General features: G+C 39.8%; 1 protein-coding gene across 8 annotated transcripts in view; it reads right to left on the bottom strand.

The window, feature by feature from the left end:
* The window catches only part of Dgk (diacyl glycerol kinase 1), a 108,449-nt gene that overhangs the window by 29,175 nt on the left and 60,726 nt on the right, over positions 1 to 18,548 (bottom strand). For 7 of the 8 annotated variants that reach the window (XM_066286365.1, XM_066286363.1, XM_066286359.1 and 4 more), the window contains exon 4: positions 643 to 832. In XM_066286365.1, the coding sequence (XP_066142462.1) occupies positions 643 to 832 (190 nt within the window). The remainder of the gene's footprint in view (positions 1 to 642; positions 833 to 18,548) is intronic. The other variant, XM_066286364.1, reaches the window with a different exon arrangement.

Raw genomic sequence — 18,548 nt, forward strand, 5'->3', positions numbered from 1 at the left:
TTGTCAGGTAGTTCGGATTCCTCAAAAATGCAGAAGTTTAGTGCCGTTCAACCGACCATCCACAATTTTAGGGCTACATTGAGCTTCGCTCCCGTTTGAAATTCGTACTCGTGCGCCAATTAGTTGCCTTATGAAACTCGTCACTTAATATACTATTTTGCCGCCGTAAATGTGCTTCGTTTCAAACATAAACAGCGGAGTAATACCAATTTGAAGGGTTCGATATATTCTTAAAAAAGATTAAACGGAATGAAGTATCTCAGAGCGAGAGCCTTTTAAAGTCATCGACGATGTCTCAACGGATTAAAGGCCCGTGAACATTTTCCCTCATTAAACTTTGTCTCCTTTTATATGACCCCATTTTTCGTGCACAATCGTCCCATGAAATGCCCAAAAACTGGAAAAATATGAGTCACAACAGAAAACTTTATTACTGGAAGAATGCTCTGAACTAAAGTGCCAAAGACAGACATATTTCAGAGTTCCTGGTAGCTACGTGACGTTTTATAGCTAGTTTATCGTCGAAGCAAACGGTCCGAAACTCGACATTGTAGACAGGCATTGTGTTATACTTAATCCGAATTACTTATACTTACCATCGAGAGAAATATTAGTTTAAATAAAGCAATTAAAATTAATAACCTCTGTTATGTGATGTTATTGGAGCACAAGCAGTAGTAGAACTGAGCACTGTCATTTCCTTGAAAGCTTTACCTTCCACTTTAACGCTCTTCTTGACGAAGGACAAGAACAGGTGTTTGCAAAGCTCCCTGGGGGTTTCGATCTCCAGGTACGTGTCCAGAAATTCACAGAAGCCTTGAAGATCGATGTCCTGAAAGAAAATTAAATATTCTATTAGAGATTTTGCCGAGCTTCCGGCATATAAATATTCAAAATAGATAATAAGCTGTAAAGGCAGCAAACAAATTACTCCCTATACGGGCAATCGGGACTAATTTAGGGTCAGCCCGTTCGTGGAATGTTATAAATAAGGTCGCCAGTATGGAATTGCTTATGCTAATCACGTTCTGGGAATCGCATTAATTTACGGGATAAATTCTGGGTATCTGTACGTGTAATACCTTCCCCCCTCGCGCCTAAGGCCAGGTTTCCCTAATTAAATTAAAATAAGGTTCTATTGAAAACATAACTGAATACGGGCGCTATGGGATTTCCCCAAGGGGTTGGAAAGTAGTTTCCATCCAACAATACAACCAGAATTGATTTCAGAAATCTCCAAAGTACGAGTTTGTCGCACGTCGACTTGACTTCAATTCCAATTCTATTTGGAACGTGGCCAAAATTGGGTCCCTGTCCTCATTATCTTATGCATTCGCCCCACAGGCCCTACACTGCGACAATGGAATATTATCGTGGAGTACACCTAAAGTACGTTTAGGGAATTGCATGTTCTATTGTCGATACGAATTGTCGCTTAGTTGTCGGGTAACTAGTGTTGAGATGTATTTTTGTGAACTTCACCCATTGTAAATTAAAAAAAAGTTGTTGAGAGCCTGGAGGTTCCGAAGTTACGCAGTCGAAATGCGTTTAGTCAAGAACAAAATGACTTCCACTGAACCGAACCATTCAGAATGGACTTTGCAACGCACGAAACCAAGTCGGTCTCTGCGAAAAATGAGCTGGAGTGTTGCTTTTAAGCGACGCTGAAGTCTAAATAGCACTAATCAATCAAGCTTCGTGCAACAATCGGTGAACCAATCATGAAATTAAATAACAATTTCAAACCATCTCCGAGGAGATTATTTAGTGTTAACTAGGTTCCCATCGTAGATCCAAACTTGTTGAAATTATTTTAGTTAATGCGGGCGAAGTCTTAACAACAGCATCAAATTCTAAATTAACTTTTCAACGTAACAACGTTGACACCTTGATGTAGGAGGATTGTGTTAAAGTAAACTTTGGGCAATAGAAACTTGGTTGAAGTACACAACAACGGGATGAACTTTGAGTTTGCCGCTGCATATAACCAGAGAATATTACGTTTCTTTGTTGTTTCGTTAATGTAAGTTGCAGTGGTTCTAGGTGTAGGGTTTGGCAATTCAAGGAAGAAAACAGGTAAGATGAGAGAAACATTCTGAGATATGTTTTTGGAGCCGATTGATCAAAGCGGAGACGAAATCTGGAACGACTCCCGTGCCAGCGGGCGCTTATTACGCCTTCCCCCTGTCTTTATTTCGTCATTTGCATGGAGACCGTCCTCCCGCTGGAGTTGCGTAGAGTTAAATTGATCGAACTTAAACAATAGTAAGTTCTGATTAGAAGACAAAGGTTGCGTTAAACTAAATATTAATTTAAATTTTTAGAACAAAACGAGGACGGCGGGGGGAGGCGACACCTAATCGATGAAGGTCAATACGCATACGGTATGAGAAAGTTGATGAAATCGGGCCTCAGTTCACCGGCGCACAAAACAAAGAAGCACTCTTCACGCAAAGAGGCGGTGGTAGCGATATTCTTCGATGTAGAACGAACATTCGACGATGCGAGGAACATACGCGATGTCTTCGCGGAATAAGACAACGGCGCTTACGTGGCAACGCTGGATCGCGCACCGTCTTCAGGATTCATTTTGGATTTACAACAGTCCTGGTCAAATCACATTGGCACCCACGCAGCAAACTAAACGATCTCCATCTCTGTTGTTTAAGGGTAAAACTGCAAGGAAACATCACATCTCGACGGGCACCTCAACGTTCGCCTCGCCATTCACGTCGCCATTTACCTCGCCAAGAATTGAACATCGTCATTTAACGTTGTTCATTTGTTTAGTTACTCATGAACACAGAAGTAGTAAAAATGTTGTCTGATGCTGATAGCGACCCGACGAATGTCTTGATGCGGCGGCTGTTGTTAGTTACGCTTTGTTTATGTCAAATTTGATCTGGTCTCGTGAAACTCTGTCACAGGACAAGTTTCAAGCACCTTGCCCCTGGAAAACAAAATATTTTCTTCCCCGTTTCACAGTGACGTGTAGCGATGCCTCACCATGTTTTTACCTTAAGATCGATCGCCGCTCCAGATGGTATGCGTTACGGTATAATTCATTACAGACCGTTTTATGGGATCGTTTACCGGAGCAATAGTCCTCGATCAACCAACTTCTAGCGTCACAGGAAAACGTTATTCAGGCCAATGACTGACACTGACGAGCGAGACTCGTGCAAATCCATTTTCGCTGGACTGAATTTGCTGACAGCAATACCACAATGCATAATTGCTGACAATAATTTCACTGTACATACGGATAAGCTTCTTAAACATGCGTAAAACCAAATAGCCATCAATTTACCGTGAGGCAAAGCGTACACATTTGCTCCTCGAGAAATAAAAACGTGTTGAACCTGTAAAAATGCAGACCGACTCAGGCCTTTAATGGACCGAAAGCTGTATGCATGAAAACTTATAATTATCCACTTGCGACGTAAAAGCCTTACGAAAAATCAACACCTTCAAAAGCAAATTAAAGAAGTTTCTCTCACGAAAATTTATACTTGCACGGTGGGCGAGTTGTGTAACGCCCATCTGCCAGGTCAGGACAAGGCAATAAAGATTTATTTATTGAGGCTTGAGTAGGGTATCTTTGAGTAGGGTTGATATAGTTAATAAAACACAGTAGGTAGTGAATTGTTGCTTATCCCAAAATTATCAGTACTTTGTCCATTCCTAAGGGGAAGTGTTGACGAATTAATTCCAACATGACAAACTGAGCTAAACTTTCGTAATATTTTTTTTTGAACCTTGGAAGAAATGTTTCAGAACTCCAAGACTGATCTGAGACGACCTTATCCAGGAGTATTTGGAATCTTAGATGAAGTGGCTTTTCCGGTATTCATCAATCGGATTGATCTCAAATTAGAACTATCGCAATAATTCCTCAGAAATTACGACCGATTTCTGAAAAGAATGTTCAGAAATTTTCGCTAGTTGCGCGGAATTGTCATAAGGGAAATTTCCCTGGAAACGAATGAAAAGGGGCAAAACTAGAGCAATCTGAACTAATTTTGGGTGCTAGGTATTTTGCATTTGTCGGTAATGGAATCTGCCTGTCTTTACTCTAACTTCGCAAGAATCTAAATTGGCCTTAAGAGAGGTATTTAGAATTTTAGACAAACCTATTTAGTCCTTGCTTTGGTGCGTTCAGGTTAACTCGATATCGCCGTGCAGGATTGTTGCCTATATTTTGATTAGCATGTACCAAGTAAAGCTAGAGGGAAACTTGGATAAATATTTGGACTAGAAAACAGATGTTCTTCCCTTACAGAAGTAATGCGCAGTTGCTAAAGTCATTTTAGGGAAATAATTACAATTGGAAATGCTTTAATGGAGAAATTCAAAAACATAATTTTAACTTGATATGTATGGAAAATAGTTGAATTAGAGAACGTAGCAGTCTCGTTTTAGAAAACAATAAACTGTAGCTAAATGTACGAGGACTCGTCAACACAGTAACAGACGATCGCACAGTTAATTACACAAAACACGTGTAAGCCTTCCGCCAAGCTCTTTGCTGATGTGACAGCTATAATTAAGTTGGAATCAATCACCAATCAAGATTCGAAAAACGAACATCCCATTACGAGCTCCAGAGGCAAAATCCAATGCAGCCCGTAAGAATTTAGTTGAAAACGCAAAACATGTATAAATATGAATTCATATTTCCATTGATCACAATAAATCGTGACAACTTTTATAAATGGCCTATCATACTAAGTTAAATTATGAACACTGGAATGGAATTATCGTGCTTCATCAGTAATTAAACTGCAATTATTTTTACATTGTTTGTTACTTTAAAAGTTATTACTTAATCATTTATCGGGTGTAAATGATTAGATTTTGACATTGTGTTGTATATATTTTTTATAACAATTTATATTGGAGAAAAATGAACGGGGAAGCGCGGGACAGGGAAGCGATTCTAGTGACTTTCATAGAAACGAATTTTATTATTAAAAAAATAATAAAAAATAATTGTAAACAATTCTGTGCACTTTTGCGATTTCCATTGACTATTCCTTGTTAATCGCCTCAGAAAAATCCGATCTCTTCCTCTCACCCTTCTCAAATTTAGCTTGAAAATAATCCTAATTCTAGTCTTCTGCCAATCCCTCATGTTGTTTTTGTCCACAATTAATGACCCAAACATCATTATTTCTCACACAAGATGTGTCTTCTGAAGCTCAACCGTGGACAACTCGGTAACCATAGAAAGTTGAATTATGGCAAAGAGGTGCTATTTGGAGTTCAAGAATATCTAGTTTTGAAATTAAAAAAAGTTCTATCACTTTCGGAGATATTTGGGACAAACTGAATCTTGGGAAAACGTTTTTCGTTTCAACTTACTTGGTCGCGTAATTCAACATTCACCGCTCACGCGGAACTCACTTTTTTCACGGCGACGCCCTCCATAACCAATCTATCAATTCGCGAATTCATAATTGTGCTTTTAGTAAATCATCATTTATGCATATATCTCTTTGATCGTGCTCGAAAGCTTTACCACTGTCAATATCCATTAAATTCTATATCATTATGACGGAGGCTATTATCACGGGCTCGCAGTAAATCTTGGATGACAGTGGGAAGAACAATTACCTCACATCCATGTAATATTACAATTAATTCGGTGTTCGGTTGAATAGGCACGCCCAGAGCAAACTTGAAAATTTAGTCTCGGGGGCTTAAACGATTATAAACAAAACGACATAAATATAAACCAATACGTGTCATTCCTCCTTTTAAATTCAACCCTTTAACGCAAACACGGTCGCACATGTCCTGTAAACCTGTGGTCAACCGCTGCAAACTCACAAACTAACTCAATCAGTTTTAGTTGGATTATTTTGTACAGTTTGCGCACTTGTTCCTTCCTTTTCCCACTTCCGGTAGGAATATTCGGAAACGGAAATCCGATTATAGCGGAAACCTCGGAATTTTCCAACAGCAACGCCGCCCAGTGACTGGAAAACAACTATAATTAGGATTTTCGGCCTCAGCATTAATGCTATCCAATTTCAAGGGTCCGACGTAATTAAGCAGCCCAGATTCTCACGTTGTAAGGATAAATCAAGAATTTGTGGCTGGCTGGTCATGGTAATGAACGAACTTGGTTCCGCAAGAAAATGGGGCCGAGAAAATTATGGCTTAATTCAAAATAAATTTTCTTTGGTTTGGGATGGGGAAGTGGATGATTTCGCAACGGATTCGGAGAAGCGGGAGGATCTCCTCCTGGGTTTTTGAATTTCTATTGGCATTCGTAATTCGTAAGTTATTGGAAAGGGATCGGGATTCTCCATCTTCAGTTCGAACCGTAGGCACGAGAGTTCGGTGAGGAATCGTCAAGTCTTATTGATAACAAAGCTGTGCGATTTCGGGTAGACACGAAATAATTTTAGTTTCTGTCGCACGTTGGTCGATCGACAGTACCCTTGGTGGGAGAATACCCATGGAAATTGTGCCGAAAATTTCGAACGGAACACGAACTAACTTGATGACGAACCGAGACTCAACTTGATTGATTCCAACGAAGGAGCCGCGGAAACGGCGTAACGGGGCTCGAATTTCGTTTAATTAATTATTCCTCGATTGCCACATTATCCTCTTGGTGGAGTTAACCACGTTATCGTACGACCATCTCGCAGAGGGCCCATACGAAAATTGAGAAGTGTGATATTTGTTTAATTCCGCGGGGTGAAAATGTGTCCAATTTCATTACCAAAATTATCCATTTTCGAAAATTGCGTAAGTCGTAAACAATGTCGAAGGTACGTCTCCACGTACGAGTATTTCCACCAAATTCCCATTTATTCTAGAATGAATCTTTTTATTTATGTTCCCGGCGCACGACAATTCCTGAAAATAGAATCGAATTTCGTATCTTCAAAATCCACTGAATAAGACTCGTAAAAATAGAAATCCATTTAAAATATTTACCGCCCTGATCAAGGTGATTTCACCTCGTTTCGTCGAGGGCGGTTTTTTGGGTTTTGAGCCAATACTCAAATGCAAACGATTTTGGGTCGCAGTTTGGTACGCGATTTTTTGAGCTTTTAGTAAATGCGTGAGTGTCGGAAGGTTGATACAAAATGGGTGGATAAGCTCACGATGTTATATATAATAGGCATTACATCCCTCCATCGTGCATTTCCTCGCACATCTACAACAATCCCTCATCGGTAAGGACAGGCGCACGTTCACCTCTCTCAAGTGCATTTCCGACTTACCGTTTTCTTAAAACTACACCTTCCACATACGCAAATAGTTGAAATGTTGAAAACGTTTCGAGCCGAAAGTGGAATTTTTGTTAATTTTAATGAATAAATCAACCGCCTTTCACTTTAGAAATGTATAAAGCAGGCCCGTCGAGATTCAAGCGGGAGTTATAACTCGGTTGTTTACTGAATACCGGGAGTTTTCGTCGGTGATTTGTTGCAACTTCTCATTGAAATTTAAAATGGTTTTTTCGACTCCTATCGGGGTAAACTGGGCTTGGAATTTTTTTTATTTTCGATATCAAATCCCGGGCGGTATAAGGACCGTGGAAGAATTGTCAATGACCTGACGATGGAATAGCATAATCTGTAAAATTGGTGGTGTCCCCATCGTACCATGAAGACGCTAGTTTTTGTCCTATAAATCGTGTTCAAGTAGTCGAGGAATAATGTTGTCCGGGTCACGTTGTTCTTTTCACACTCCAACAGGTGAATTTCGTTTTTGACTTCCTCGCTACGTCGCATGGGCGGCCGACAGGTGTGTATTTTTTGTGATTTATTACCACCTTGTTCCGGACCTGAATCGAAATGCGAGAATATTCAATAACGAAGAACCTAGGTTTACGGTTATTCTAAGGGTTTTTTTATATATCAAGTATGCCCCCCCTTCCCGGCCACGTCGTCATCCCATTTTCACCACCACTTACGCTTTAAGAACCCACCCGTCACCATCAACTGAGCCCGCACAGAATCGACCAAAACCCGTAATGCGGAGCTCCAAAAGGTTCGCCTCTGTTCGTTTTATCACCCTTTCGAGTTGCCGCAATTTCTCTCTCCTATACCCAGCAAAGCCGTAGGGCTCTAGCCATAATCTAACATTTTTTCCTAGTTTTCCCGATAACTTTGAAATTTCGGTCTGATTTCCTTTTTTTGGATCATGCACCTCTCCGATTGTGAGGTTCGCCTCAAATCGTGCGTCCACAGAAACGTTGTAGGGTGTAAGAAGGGCAGCATGAAGAATTGAGAAAATTTTCAAATTTGCCGAAATGACGATGATTTCTAATGCAGTAGGGTGTCGAATGGATTGGAACGCACACCTACAGCGAGCACGTAACAATCGTCTAATAAAAAATAATAAATAGTAAACCAAAAAACCTGTCGAACCTACACAAACGGGGCTGCAAAAGGGGAATGCTATGTCAAATTATAATAGTTATTAATTATTATTGTTAAAATATTTATTTGCGTTAGTCCCCCCAAATACGATGAGCCACTGACTTGCTGGAAGCGCTGCAAACGACGATAGCACTAAGTCCTAATTATTATTTCGAAATCATTATAAAAGTTGTCATATTAGAGACTTCGAAAGTTATAAAGCCGTGTAGAACCCCAGAACTCGTTATCGTTATCGCTTTTTAAACTTTATTAAACGTGTACTTTCATTTTAATATTTTAATAACAATTATTAAACTCCAGGAAAGAAATCTCGGAAGGGGAGGAAGTTTTAGAAAATGGATTTTTCAAAACAAGCAATCGCAGTTAATTTGATTACTGTAGCAGGAACAATCAGTTCGGATTTCAACGGTAACTGGAACAATTGATTAATGCAGGATTTATTTATTTACGGGGCATACTCGCTTATCGACGAGCTAAACATTTACTTTATGGAATATTCCAAATTCGATACTCTTTTCCAGTAAAGAGCTCAAGGTTAAAACAATGTTGTTGTTAAAGATTTGTATTTCTCTTTTTATTGGAGACCACGAAAGGGGCCCCTGAAAGTCGACAAACATACCGATCCTGAGCATCTTGCCTTATTTACAATTCGCAGAAATTCATCTCAGGGCTCGTGTGGTTATTTGAGTTGCCGTATTGAAAATTTAAGCAAATAAAGTATCCGCCGAATTATATTTCGCCCTTCGAAACCTTTTTGGTTGAAGCACTTTGAATTTTCCTCTGCGGCAGTCACGGTGTGACACGTACGCAGAACCCCAAGCATCCACCCAAACCTGATATACGGGGAACGGCAATAATAGGTGCGTCTAGAGCTACTAAGATGTTCTCTCGGTCAGGCATGGAGTTCGAAGACTCGAAGGTAGAACATAAAGACCGCGAAAGTAGACTTCTGGCTTGACCAGAATAAGCAGTTAGGATCCGAAACTCCACAGGACTACACAAAGAAAATTTCGTGAACGAGGGCAATGTTCGCTCTGATTCTCAAAAGAGATAACCTTTCTCGAAGATCAGTACACCCTCCGTGATACCGGTTTTCCCTATCAAAGTTCCGAAAAATCATTACCAATCGGGTTGATTGGAAAACTTTTTCAACATCACAATCTATCACAACCGAACAATCTTAATTGATCATTAATGCAGCAGAAAATTCGAACTATTACGAGCGTAGAAGTTTAATTAAAATTGATAAAACCTGCTGTTATCCATCGGCAAATTGGTGCTATTTATCGTCTTTAAAAAATCGTAATTGCTAAATTTCCCTCTTACCACTTCAGCTCCGTTTCTCCATGGAGAACATTGTCGTTTTAATACACTTTAAAATGACGATAAAGATAAGGAGTTCGGGGGTTCCAGCAGGTTCGCTCTTGCAGGAAATCACTAATGCCGATACAAGTTTGATAAAGATTACAATTAAGCACGGATTAAGTATTTTGGATTTTGCCGTTTCCGAGACATTTCACTGCTGCAGAAATATTCGGTTTTACATGGAAAACTCGTAAATGTTGCTTCGGGGCACTCGATTTTATTATCTCGACGCCGCATCAAATTTGTAGATCTGCAGAGGAAGATCTTTGAGCCCGAAGCTTGATTTATCATTTTTCCAGCAGTTATAAGCTCCGTACTACTGTTGCTCGGCCGACGTATTAGAACATTGATTTTAGGGTTGATGTCAGTGATGGGTTTTTCCCTTTTTATTGGAAACGATTTGAAAAAGCATAAAGAGCTTAGAGATATATTTCTATCGAGAACTTTCCCGTTAATGGGCGACTTTCAGCTCGCAAAAATGGGAACGCTACTTTAATATCAGGATATGAAGTTTCCATCTACAGTGCCCGTAAGGCTGATTAGGCCAATTCCGAGGAAAGGACGCGCAGAAAAATTCCCCCCTCTCTCTCTCTCTCTCTCTTTCACTCACACACATCGTACGATGCGGAAAGACACATGAAAGCAATTTACATTGATATTTCCAGAAGTAAATTGCTGCTAGAAAAAAATTTAACTTGTATGAGTTGTAGGAATGTCGACGCGAGCTATTCAGTACCCTCCGAATGGCGCATTCAAGGGAGAAAGAGAGAGAGAGAGAGAGAGAGACATCTGCGCGTCCTTTTCTTGAAATCGGCCCAGTCAACGTCACGCGTACCGTAGAGGAAACGTTTGACGAATGAAACCGCGTCGATTCTGAGTTAACACGCATGTTAACGTGGTGCTGCCCGGGCTCTCCCTTTGTATTAGAATTATAAATATCGAAAGTCCATTGACGCTCCTCAATCGAATCCGAATCGGAACGACTGTTAATGCACCTCCAGACTTGATTCAAACCGATATTGCGACCAATTAATGGACCTCCGATTGGGAATAATTCGACAATTGACAATGTTAATAAAGTTCAATGGAGAAGTTCAGGTCGCGCGCACGAATTTCTACATCAATTTATGGCTTTTCGATTCGTTTTATCCGTGGAAATTTAATTCGGCACAAATTGAAACTTTGGAAACGACGCAACGTTACCACTGTAATACTCAGCTCATTTAATATTCGCTGATTATTGAGTTAGCAAATGCCGCAAACGCTGCAGACGTTTGCATTTTGCATTATTACCAGATCTAAATTTTAAACGGTTTCCGCAGTGTAAGCTCTATTACGTTTGCGGGCAATTTTTAGTGGATTGTCCGAAAAAGCGCTGTTGTGGTAGAACAGGGGTTCAAAGTATTAAATCGGCATTATGAACCTCCTAAAAGTTCATTTTAGACGAAGGCACTTGGAGTGAACTTCGGAGCTTATTTTGAATTATTAAATAGTCCAGCGCACGCCAGGTTTGGGCATAAAATGACTAAAAGTAGTTGGAAGCAAAATCCGATGTGTCGTATAGATTTTATGAGGATATAAACCACCGACACGTGCTTTTCTCAAGCCTAAATTCGGCCTTCCCAAATGCGACGGATAAATCAGAGAAAATAATCTTGCTCTTAGGAAATTTATTGGAGAATTCAAAATTATTGTGTTGTAGAGCACAAAAGGGCTTTACTGTATCAATGGAAAAACAAGCAATCTTGAACCCAAGGGCATCGTCAGACTTGAGACTGCGAGGGTGTTTGTTGTGTGCACGTGTCGAGCAAGGGAATCCTTTGATCTGAATTAATGGTAATTGAACAACAGCCCTTAATAGGAGAACTTGAATGTAAATAATACCTTGGGAAATTTTATATAATTCAACTGGGTAGGCGTCGCTCGGTCGTATTTATATAATGGCCGCCATTATGGCGGAACATAAAGCTACACCGAGTGTAACACACTTTTTCCCGTAATCGTATATATTTCTCTGAAATTGTTAAATGTAAAAACGGACGCAATATGTCGTCGAATAAACCCGCTCTAGGTATTTGGGCGTCACGTACTGAACGTGGAGTCTTCTCCAAACGTCGAAACCACAATGGAGTTAAGGAATTGTAAATGAATTAAACTGCACCGCAATATTCGATTATTTGAAGACGATTGTAAACATTTGATTACATCGATCGAAAAAAATATTCGGAAATCTATTGAACCCGAGCAGGCTGATTGATATTCGTGTTGCGCAACACTTCGGATGATCTTAACCAATTCGACTGAATAATAAGACATGAATGCTCGAACCGACTTCGCATTTTAAAATAGCCAGAGGGTGTTCCAGAAAAACTCGGATAGAATGATACCGCCATGTTTGCAATGACCAAATAAGCCCGTCGGAACATTATAACACACTTAACTGCCAACAGTTTATGGCACGCTTTCGTTCCTCGTTAAGAATTTCATTCATGATTATTAATATTTGTCTTTTGGCCACGAGTAGTTTCCGAATTGTTAAATGTGAAAATTTTGACATCTCGGCTTTTTTCCGACGCTCGCCAAAGCGGTTAGAGCTGTTCGAGCTTCAAGGCGAAATTTCGTTAACATTCTAATTGCGCGACTTTCCCCAATTTAACCAACCTTACACCCCCTCATCGCACGCGAGATCCCCACACATCGTCATCCTTATCTTGAATCCTCATCTACGTACGAGGCATCATTATCTTCGACATGTACGGGTAAAGTCGTACAAACTCGCTTCTTTCTACAAACGCAAAAAACAACGTTCATTTTTTATCCATTTCTGTTTGTTCGTGTTTTTCTGGGAAACCCCATAAAAATGAGAATAATCCGTTAATTAAACGCTGAGTCTGCGACGGCACAATTATTTGAACCAAAATTTTCAATACAGGGTCCGGCACCGTGAAATATTGATACACGACACGGTTGGGTCAAAACGGCAGCGGTGCGAAGAGCAGCGCAGCGCCATTGCAGCGTTGAATTTTGACTGAAAATTTTGACGAAATTAGAAAAGGTTTAGTGGTTCAAGATCAAGAAAATTTGCACAAAACCACGGTGGGACTTGTCGTGTCTGGGTTTCTGTTCGATTTCACGTGTTTGCCAGATGTTTTCGATAACGGTTCTCGTTAGCATCTTGGCCTCCAAATTCGAGAGTGAACATCGAAGGAACCTTCGCAAAATACGTACCTGTCGAGGCCTTTTTCGGCCAATGCCATTGTATTTTTTGTATCTCTTCGAGTGGATGAAAATGTAAAGGAATTTTATTCAAGGACGACGCAAACGTTTTTATAGGATGATACTAACGTCTCTTTAGATGAAAGCAGATGAAATTTATCGGTCTTGGCATAGGAACTTTCGTATGAAGGGACTCAATTCAGAATAGATAAATGTTTTAAAAAGGCGCATTTATGGTGAACGCACATGCATGGCATCGACATGGACCAGTTCAAGAAGTCGAGGAGGTACACTACTACGGTGGATGATTTTTTTCGCAATTCACGTTACATTGCACCTTCTCCTCGTCTAAGCTGACGTGAATCTGAAAAAATCACCATCTCCTATATTTTATGTAATACTTCTCGATGTTTTTCTAGCGTTCGCACAGTTCGAGTGCCAATTGTGAATTGAAAATGACATATGGATCAAGAGTGGATGTGTTTTTTTTATACATTTTTGGATAATATAAACATATGGCAAATGGCTCCCTTCCGAGAAACTAAAATTGTTTCGACAATCAGATGAAATTCTAGGTAATTACTGCTCGTATAAGTCACAAAAGCTCATCTGTCCGGTGCCTCGGAAATCGACCATCACCCCGCCAATTTTCCGCCCTAACTGAGAGGTCATCTGCTAGATACCCACAAAAGTAACGCTCACAAAAAATTAGTTCTAAAACTTTTGAAACTGGCTTTTGAAACGTTTTGTTATTTCCCTTGCACTTAAAGTTCACATCTCCGGGCACACAATTTATCGCAATTACTTCCGATTTTAGTGACCTTTCGAGTAATTTTCATTCATAAATCATCAGGTCGCGAATGCTTTCGACTTCGTCATTTTACGTTGTCACTCATCGAAATATTTTAAAATTAATTTATAGTTTTCTATCGATTTTCGCTTCCGCAACCGTTACATTATGTAACGGAAGAATTACGGAATTATGGATTTGGATGGCGTGCACCATTCAAATGCCTTTTGCGCCATATTGCCAACTTTTGCTATAGTGTTTTTTGCACGAGGCCACGAAATTTATAACTACGAGAATGGTGGCGGCAATAAATTGCGGACGAAAAATTGCAAACGGTAAAACGGGCTTTACGTTATGGCTTTTGCAACTGTCATTGGTAAACGCATACCTCAATTACCCGAATACCCGTAAAATTATTTACCTAATTCAGTGCCGAATGGCAAATTTAAGACCGTTTAATTTTCCCATTTCACAAAATTTTCTCAGCAACATCACCGTTTCGAAACACTGTGTCCCAGAACGAAAAGTGTCTAATTAAAGACAGATCTAAGAGATGACTCTACATGACGAAAACGGTGTTTTTGTTCATAAAAATGCCATTTATTACATTACTCGCAAATGTTGCGAGACATCCTGAGTAATCCTCGCCATTTTTTAATATATCCTATTTAGTCGTGGTATCCCCAAAAGAATTCTGCAATTTTTCAGTTCACCAAAGCCGTCATAAATCAGCAAATTACCCTTAATTATTTCGGGACAAAATGGATTACCAAGCCAGAAATTTTATAGCTGGCTCATCAGTCGACATTTAGGCCCTTAACTGCTTACTGTGTAAGAAATACTTATCGATACTTTCAGTTTACATTTGTAAATCCGCATCTGGCAGAGAAGGAAACGTGTGTCGAAGAGGCAAGCTACTCGAAAAGGAAGTTTTAATGAAAAACGCTGGATTCGAGACAGTTGCCAGGCATCTTATATTCCCCTGTAGCTTTGCCCCGGATTGTAAAGAAGTGCTTTGCTTTGGAGATGATGCGTTCACACATGAGCAGGAACGTTTCCATAGATTGATCGAATGCTTATTACGTAATCATGTAAACGAAAACGCTGCACTACAAACCAGAACACATACCACCCCAGAGTACTTCGCTACAGACGAGTGTGGCCCTTGTGCTACTAGAAATATTGTTGAACATTTCAAGCAGTATTACCCTGATGCATTATTCAATAGCAACAAGTTGACAACTAGTCCGAAAACCGATACGCACTTATAGTTTGGTCTGAACAGTTACGGTCTACAATTTTGGGCGATAACTAATTATACCAGGAAAGTTCCTTCGCTTGACCCAAGCCCCATGGAAATCGCCGAGTCAGAAAATGGTGAAAATCCCGTTTTCACAGTACACATGAAAGGCAAGGAGAATTTTTCGGAAACGACATGTAACAATTTACCAGTAATACGTTCATACTCACCTGTCAAACTAACTCCTCAATTACGTGGTACTTATCTCGCGAGCCCCAAATTCAAGCGTGAAATTGAGGTTCTCACCGAAACCTCAACTGAATTGTCCTCGGAAAGGAAATTAAACGTGGAAGAAAAGTCAAATCTTTTCGATGTCATTAGTTTATCTTTGCACTTCCCAGTTTATGTGAAAACCACGAAAGAACGTATTTTTAGATGCGAATTACATCGCTCTATACGTTAAAATTGGGAAATAACCAGAGCCTCTTGCCCCGCGTGTCTCCGAGGCTGCAGCAAAGGGGCCAGGAATAACCAGTTGGAAGAAACCATGAAAAACTTAAGCGATTTTGCTGTCTAAACTTATTCGACTTCTGACAATTATGATATTATATATATATGTATATAATAATAGTATATTTGATCATTATTTACCAGTAATTAACTTAGTTTTTAAATGTTTTTGTATGTGTGTCAATTTCACATTTTGAGATAAATCTTTACAAAACGAAGCAAAACATTATTGTTTATTGCCACTAACAGATAGCCTTAACAGGTAGATCAAACACGGCACATACCGCTGCTTGTTGCTGGTTTTACGTACGGGTTGGGGTGTTGTCGATAAATTCATTAAGCCCAGGAAAAACGGCAATGGGCAGATGAAATCCGACAGTTCATTCCGGGGCCCCATCTCAAATTGAAATATTATGATGCGGTTGCTTCGCGCTTTTTTCATCGGTGTACAGAGCGCTTTTGAACAATTTCCTATGTGTCCAAAATGTCTCACTTGATTATTGTTGCGAACGGATCAAAAGCCCAAACGAGAACGTTTCAACCATTTGAATATATATATATATATATGTCTATCATTATTGCTCTACCGCACGTGTTAGATTATCGGTTCAACAACAGCCTCCGTTATAAAATACCTAGGAATATTTGGATGCCCGCGTTGCCTTTAAATTTCATGAGCGATCCACACGCCCAGCTATAATCGCCCACCCGTCGATGGGTTCTCGACCGGTCTCGTCGCGTTTGGTGTTTCTGCACAGCTTCACCAAACAAAAAAAAACACTTGCGCTCTTCGCAACAATGATCTCGTCTTGGATTACTCCATCGACATATGTGATTTCCAGAAGCCGCTGCTTGAGATAGTAACCGCCGATAAGGATATTCTGCACGACAGAAGCCGCTTCGACGAAGCGGCTTCGCTTAGGTCAAAATCAACGGCATTGATCAAATGTAATTACGTAATATGCAGTTCAGTTGAAATGGCAGGATTTTACAAAATGGAACTTTATAGGAAGAGCGAGTCGTCGAGTGAAAGTCGTAACGTTGAACTTTCGTAATTAAAAGCTCGATATTGCAGTATATCTTGAGTGTATTGAGTATATCTATATCGTTGTCTGTGATACTTAAATAATGCGATCGGTAAATAATACACTATGCATTATAATGTAGCTTCGGAGAGTACAAGAATAGCCCAATGAGAATGTCAATTTTTTAATTAAAACCAAGCTGAGCGGAAAATTAAGTTACGAAACGGTTATTTCATCGGGGGCACCAGCTATACCCAATGAACTATAACTCTGCACCAAATCGACTCATTAACTTTTCAGTCAAGTTCATGAATTTCCCAGGGACCCATCAAACACACATCGCATGGGAGGTTTTCGCCTAATTGGCGCTTATAAACCCTGGATAATAGGACAGTTAACATTTAATACTTGCGATTGGTAATATGCGCCTCTCGATTGGTCAAAAGAAGTTCATTCGATGGAGGATGTTTTAGGCCGTGTGAAGCGATTACTTTGTGCCTTTGAATGTCTCCTAATGTAATACATTTCCCCGTTGGAAGTGCCATTTTGTGCCACCCTCCAGAGATGCGAATTTCTGGTTATTGATTCCGTTCAAATAAAATTACTATCGAAAAAAAAAATCCAACGTGGCCTTTGTGAGTCGAGAAGTGTAAACTGGATTTTAAAAATGAAACCCTCTCAATCTCGAAGATTTAATTCAATTTTAAATTAAACTCTGTTACTTGGACGTAGTGGAGAGGATGAAATTGCCGTCCTCATCAGTGTATCTATTACCCTAATTACGCCCGAGAGATTGAGGGAAAGCTAATGGAGTTTTAATTTTTTCTTTTTTTTTTAAACGATTCCTCGAAGCCTTTATGGCTAATTATTTTCAATGCAGTCTTAATTCCTTTTTCTTCCTGCGATCCAAACAAGCGGATAAAATTGCATAATCGTACAGATAATAAAGTACCAGTACAAATACTGCAGAATATATGAGTGAACTTAAACCTGCTAGCAAAAGGAACTCTATAAATTGTGAGGCAAAATTGTGCAGTGAATCATGCCTAAGATGTGGCAGCAAGGATTTATGGGTTTGTAAAGGAATATGAGATTAGGCTTAGTGAACTGGGCGCATTGTGTTTGCGCCATTGGCTCGAATGATGGCCGGAAGATTATTGGATATTATAGGAAAGCACACAATAGAACATTTCGGGCCTTCGATTCATCTCCCTAAGGCCACATGCCTCAAATCATTCGCGGACCATTACCAACATTCAGATTGTATGGCTACATGAAGTCAGCAATTGAATGTCAGCATGTTTTAGAATTCAAACGATTTGCCTAACTGAGCAAACAGTTGTTTAAAATTCAATAACTATGCCTTAAGCGATAATTAACGAACTTACTGCACCCAACGAGTTAATTTAGTTTAAATTTGAAATGAAGTGTAAATCTGTTCCGTCGGTGTATGCAAACAACCTGGACCTAAATTTACCCTACATCGTGTACCACTTATTTCAAAGTAAACCCCTTGAAAATGTTGTAGTGGAGAGTGCTTTAAATTTTAATTAAAATTCAGCCTGGTGGCTACTTTGGACCTATTCGACGAGGAAAACGTTTATTTTTAAAATCTTGGGAAATCGTGCACAAGGTACCCGGCAAAACACACGAAAAACTTCATATGAATTTGTGTAAAAAGTAAATTTTCCATTCGCAACCGGAGAGCCCCCCACCCCTTTTTACGTATTTTTAGACATTATTTGAACCCACTGTGGCTGTGATGACAGCTAAAATCGATAAAAATAGAGGAAATTGCCTAGTCGTTGTTGGTTATACCACTAATGCCGTTTTATAACTCTCTTGACAGGTTCGGCTAGAACTTGCACATTTTCAATTTTCACCACTTCACGTTGCAACTTACAATACCGGCTCTGGTGCACGAAGACGGCAAAGATATGTCTTTTTTCGGTGCCGCCGTGCCAAACGATCGATACATTCCGACCAAAACAGCG

This window comes from Euwallacea fornicatus, chromosome 10 (genome assembly GCF_040115645.1).
Source record: "Euwallacea fornicatus isolate EFF26 chromosome 10, ASM4011564v1, whole genome shotgun sequence".
Taxonomy (NCBI): domain Eukaryota; kingdom Metazoa; phylum Arthropoda; class Insecta; order Coleoptera; family Curculionidae; genus Euwallacea; species Euwallacea fornicatus.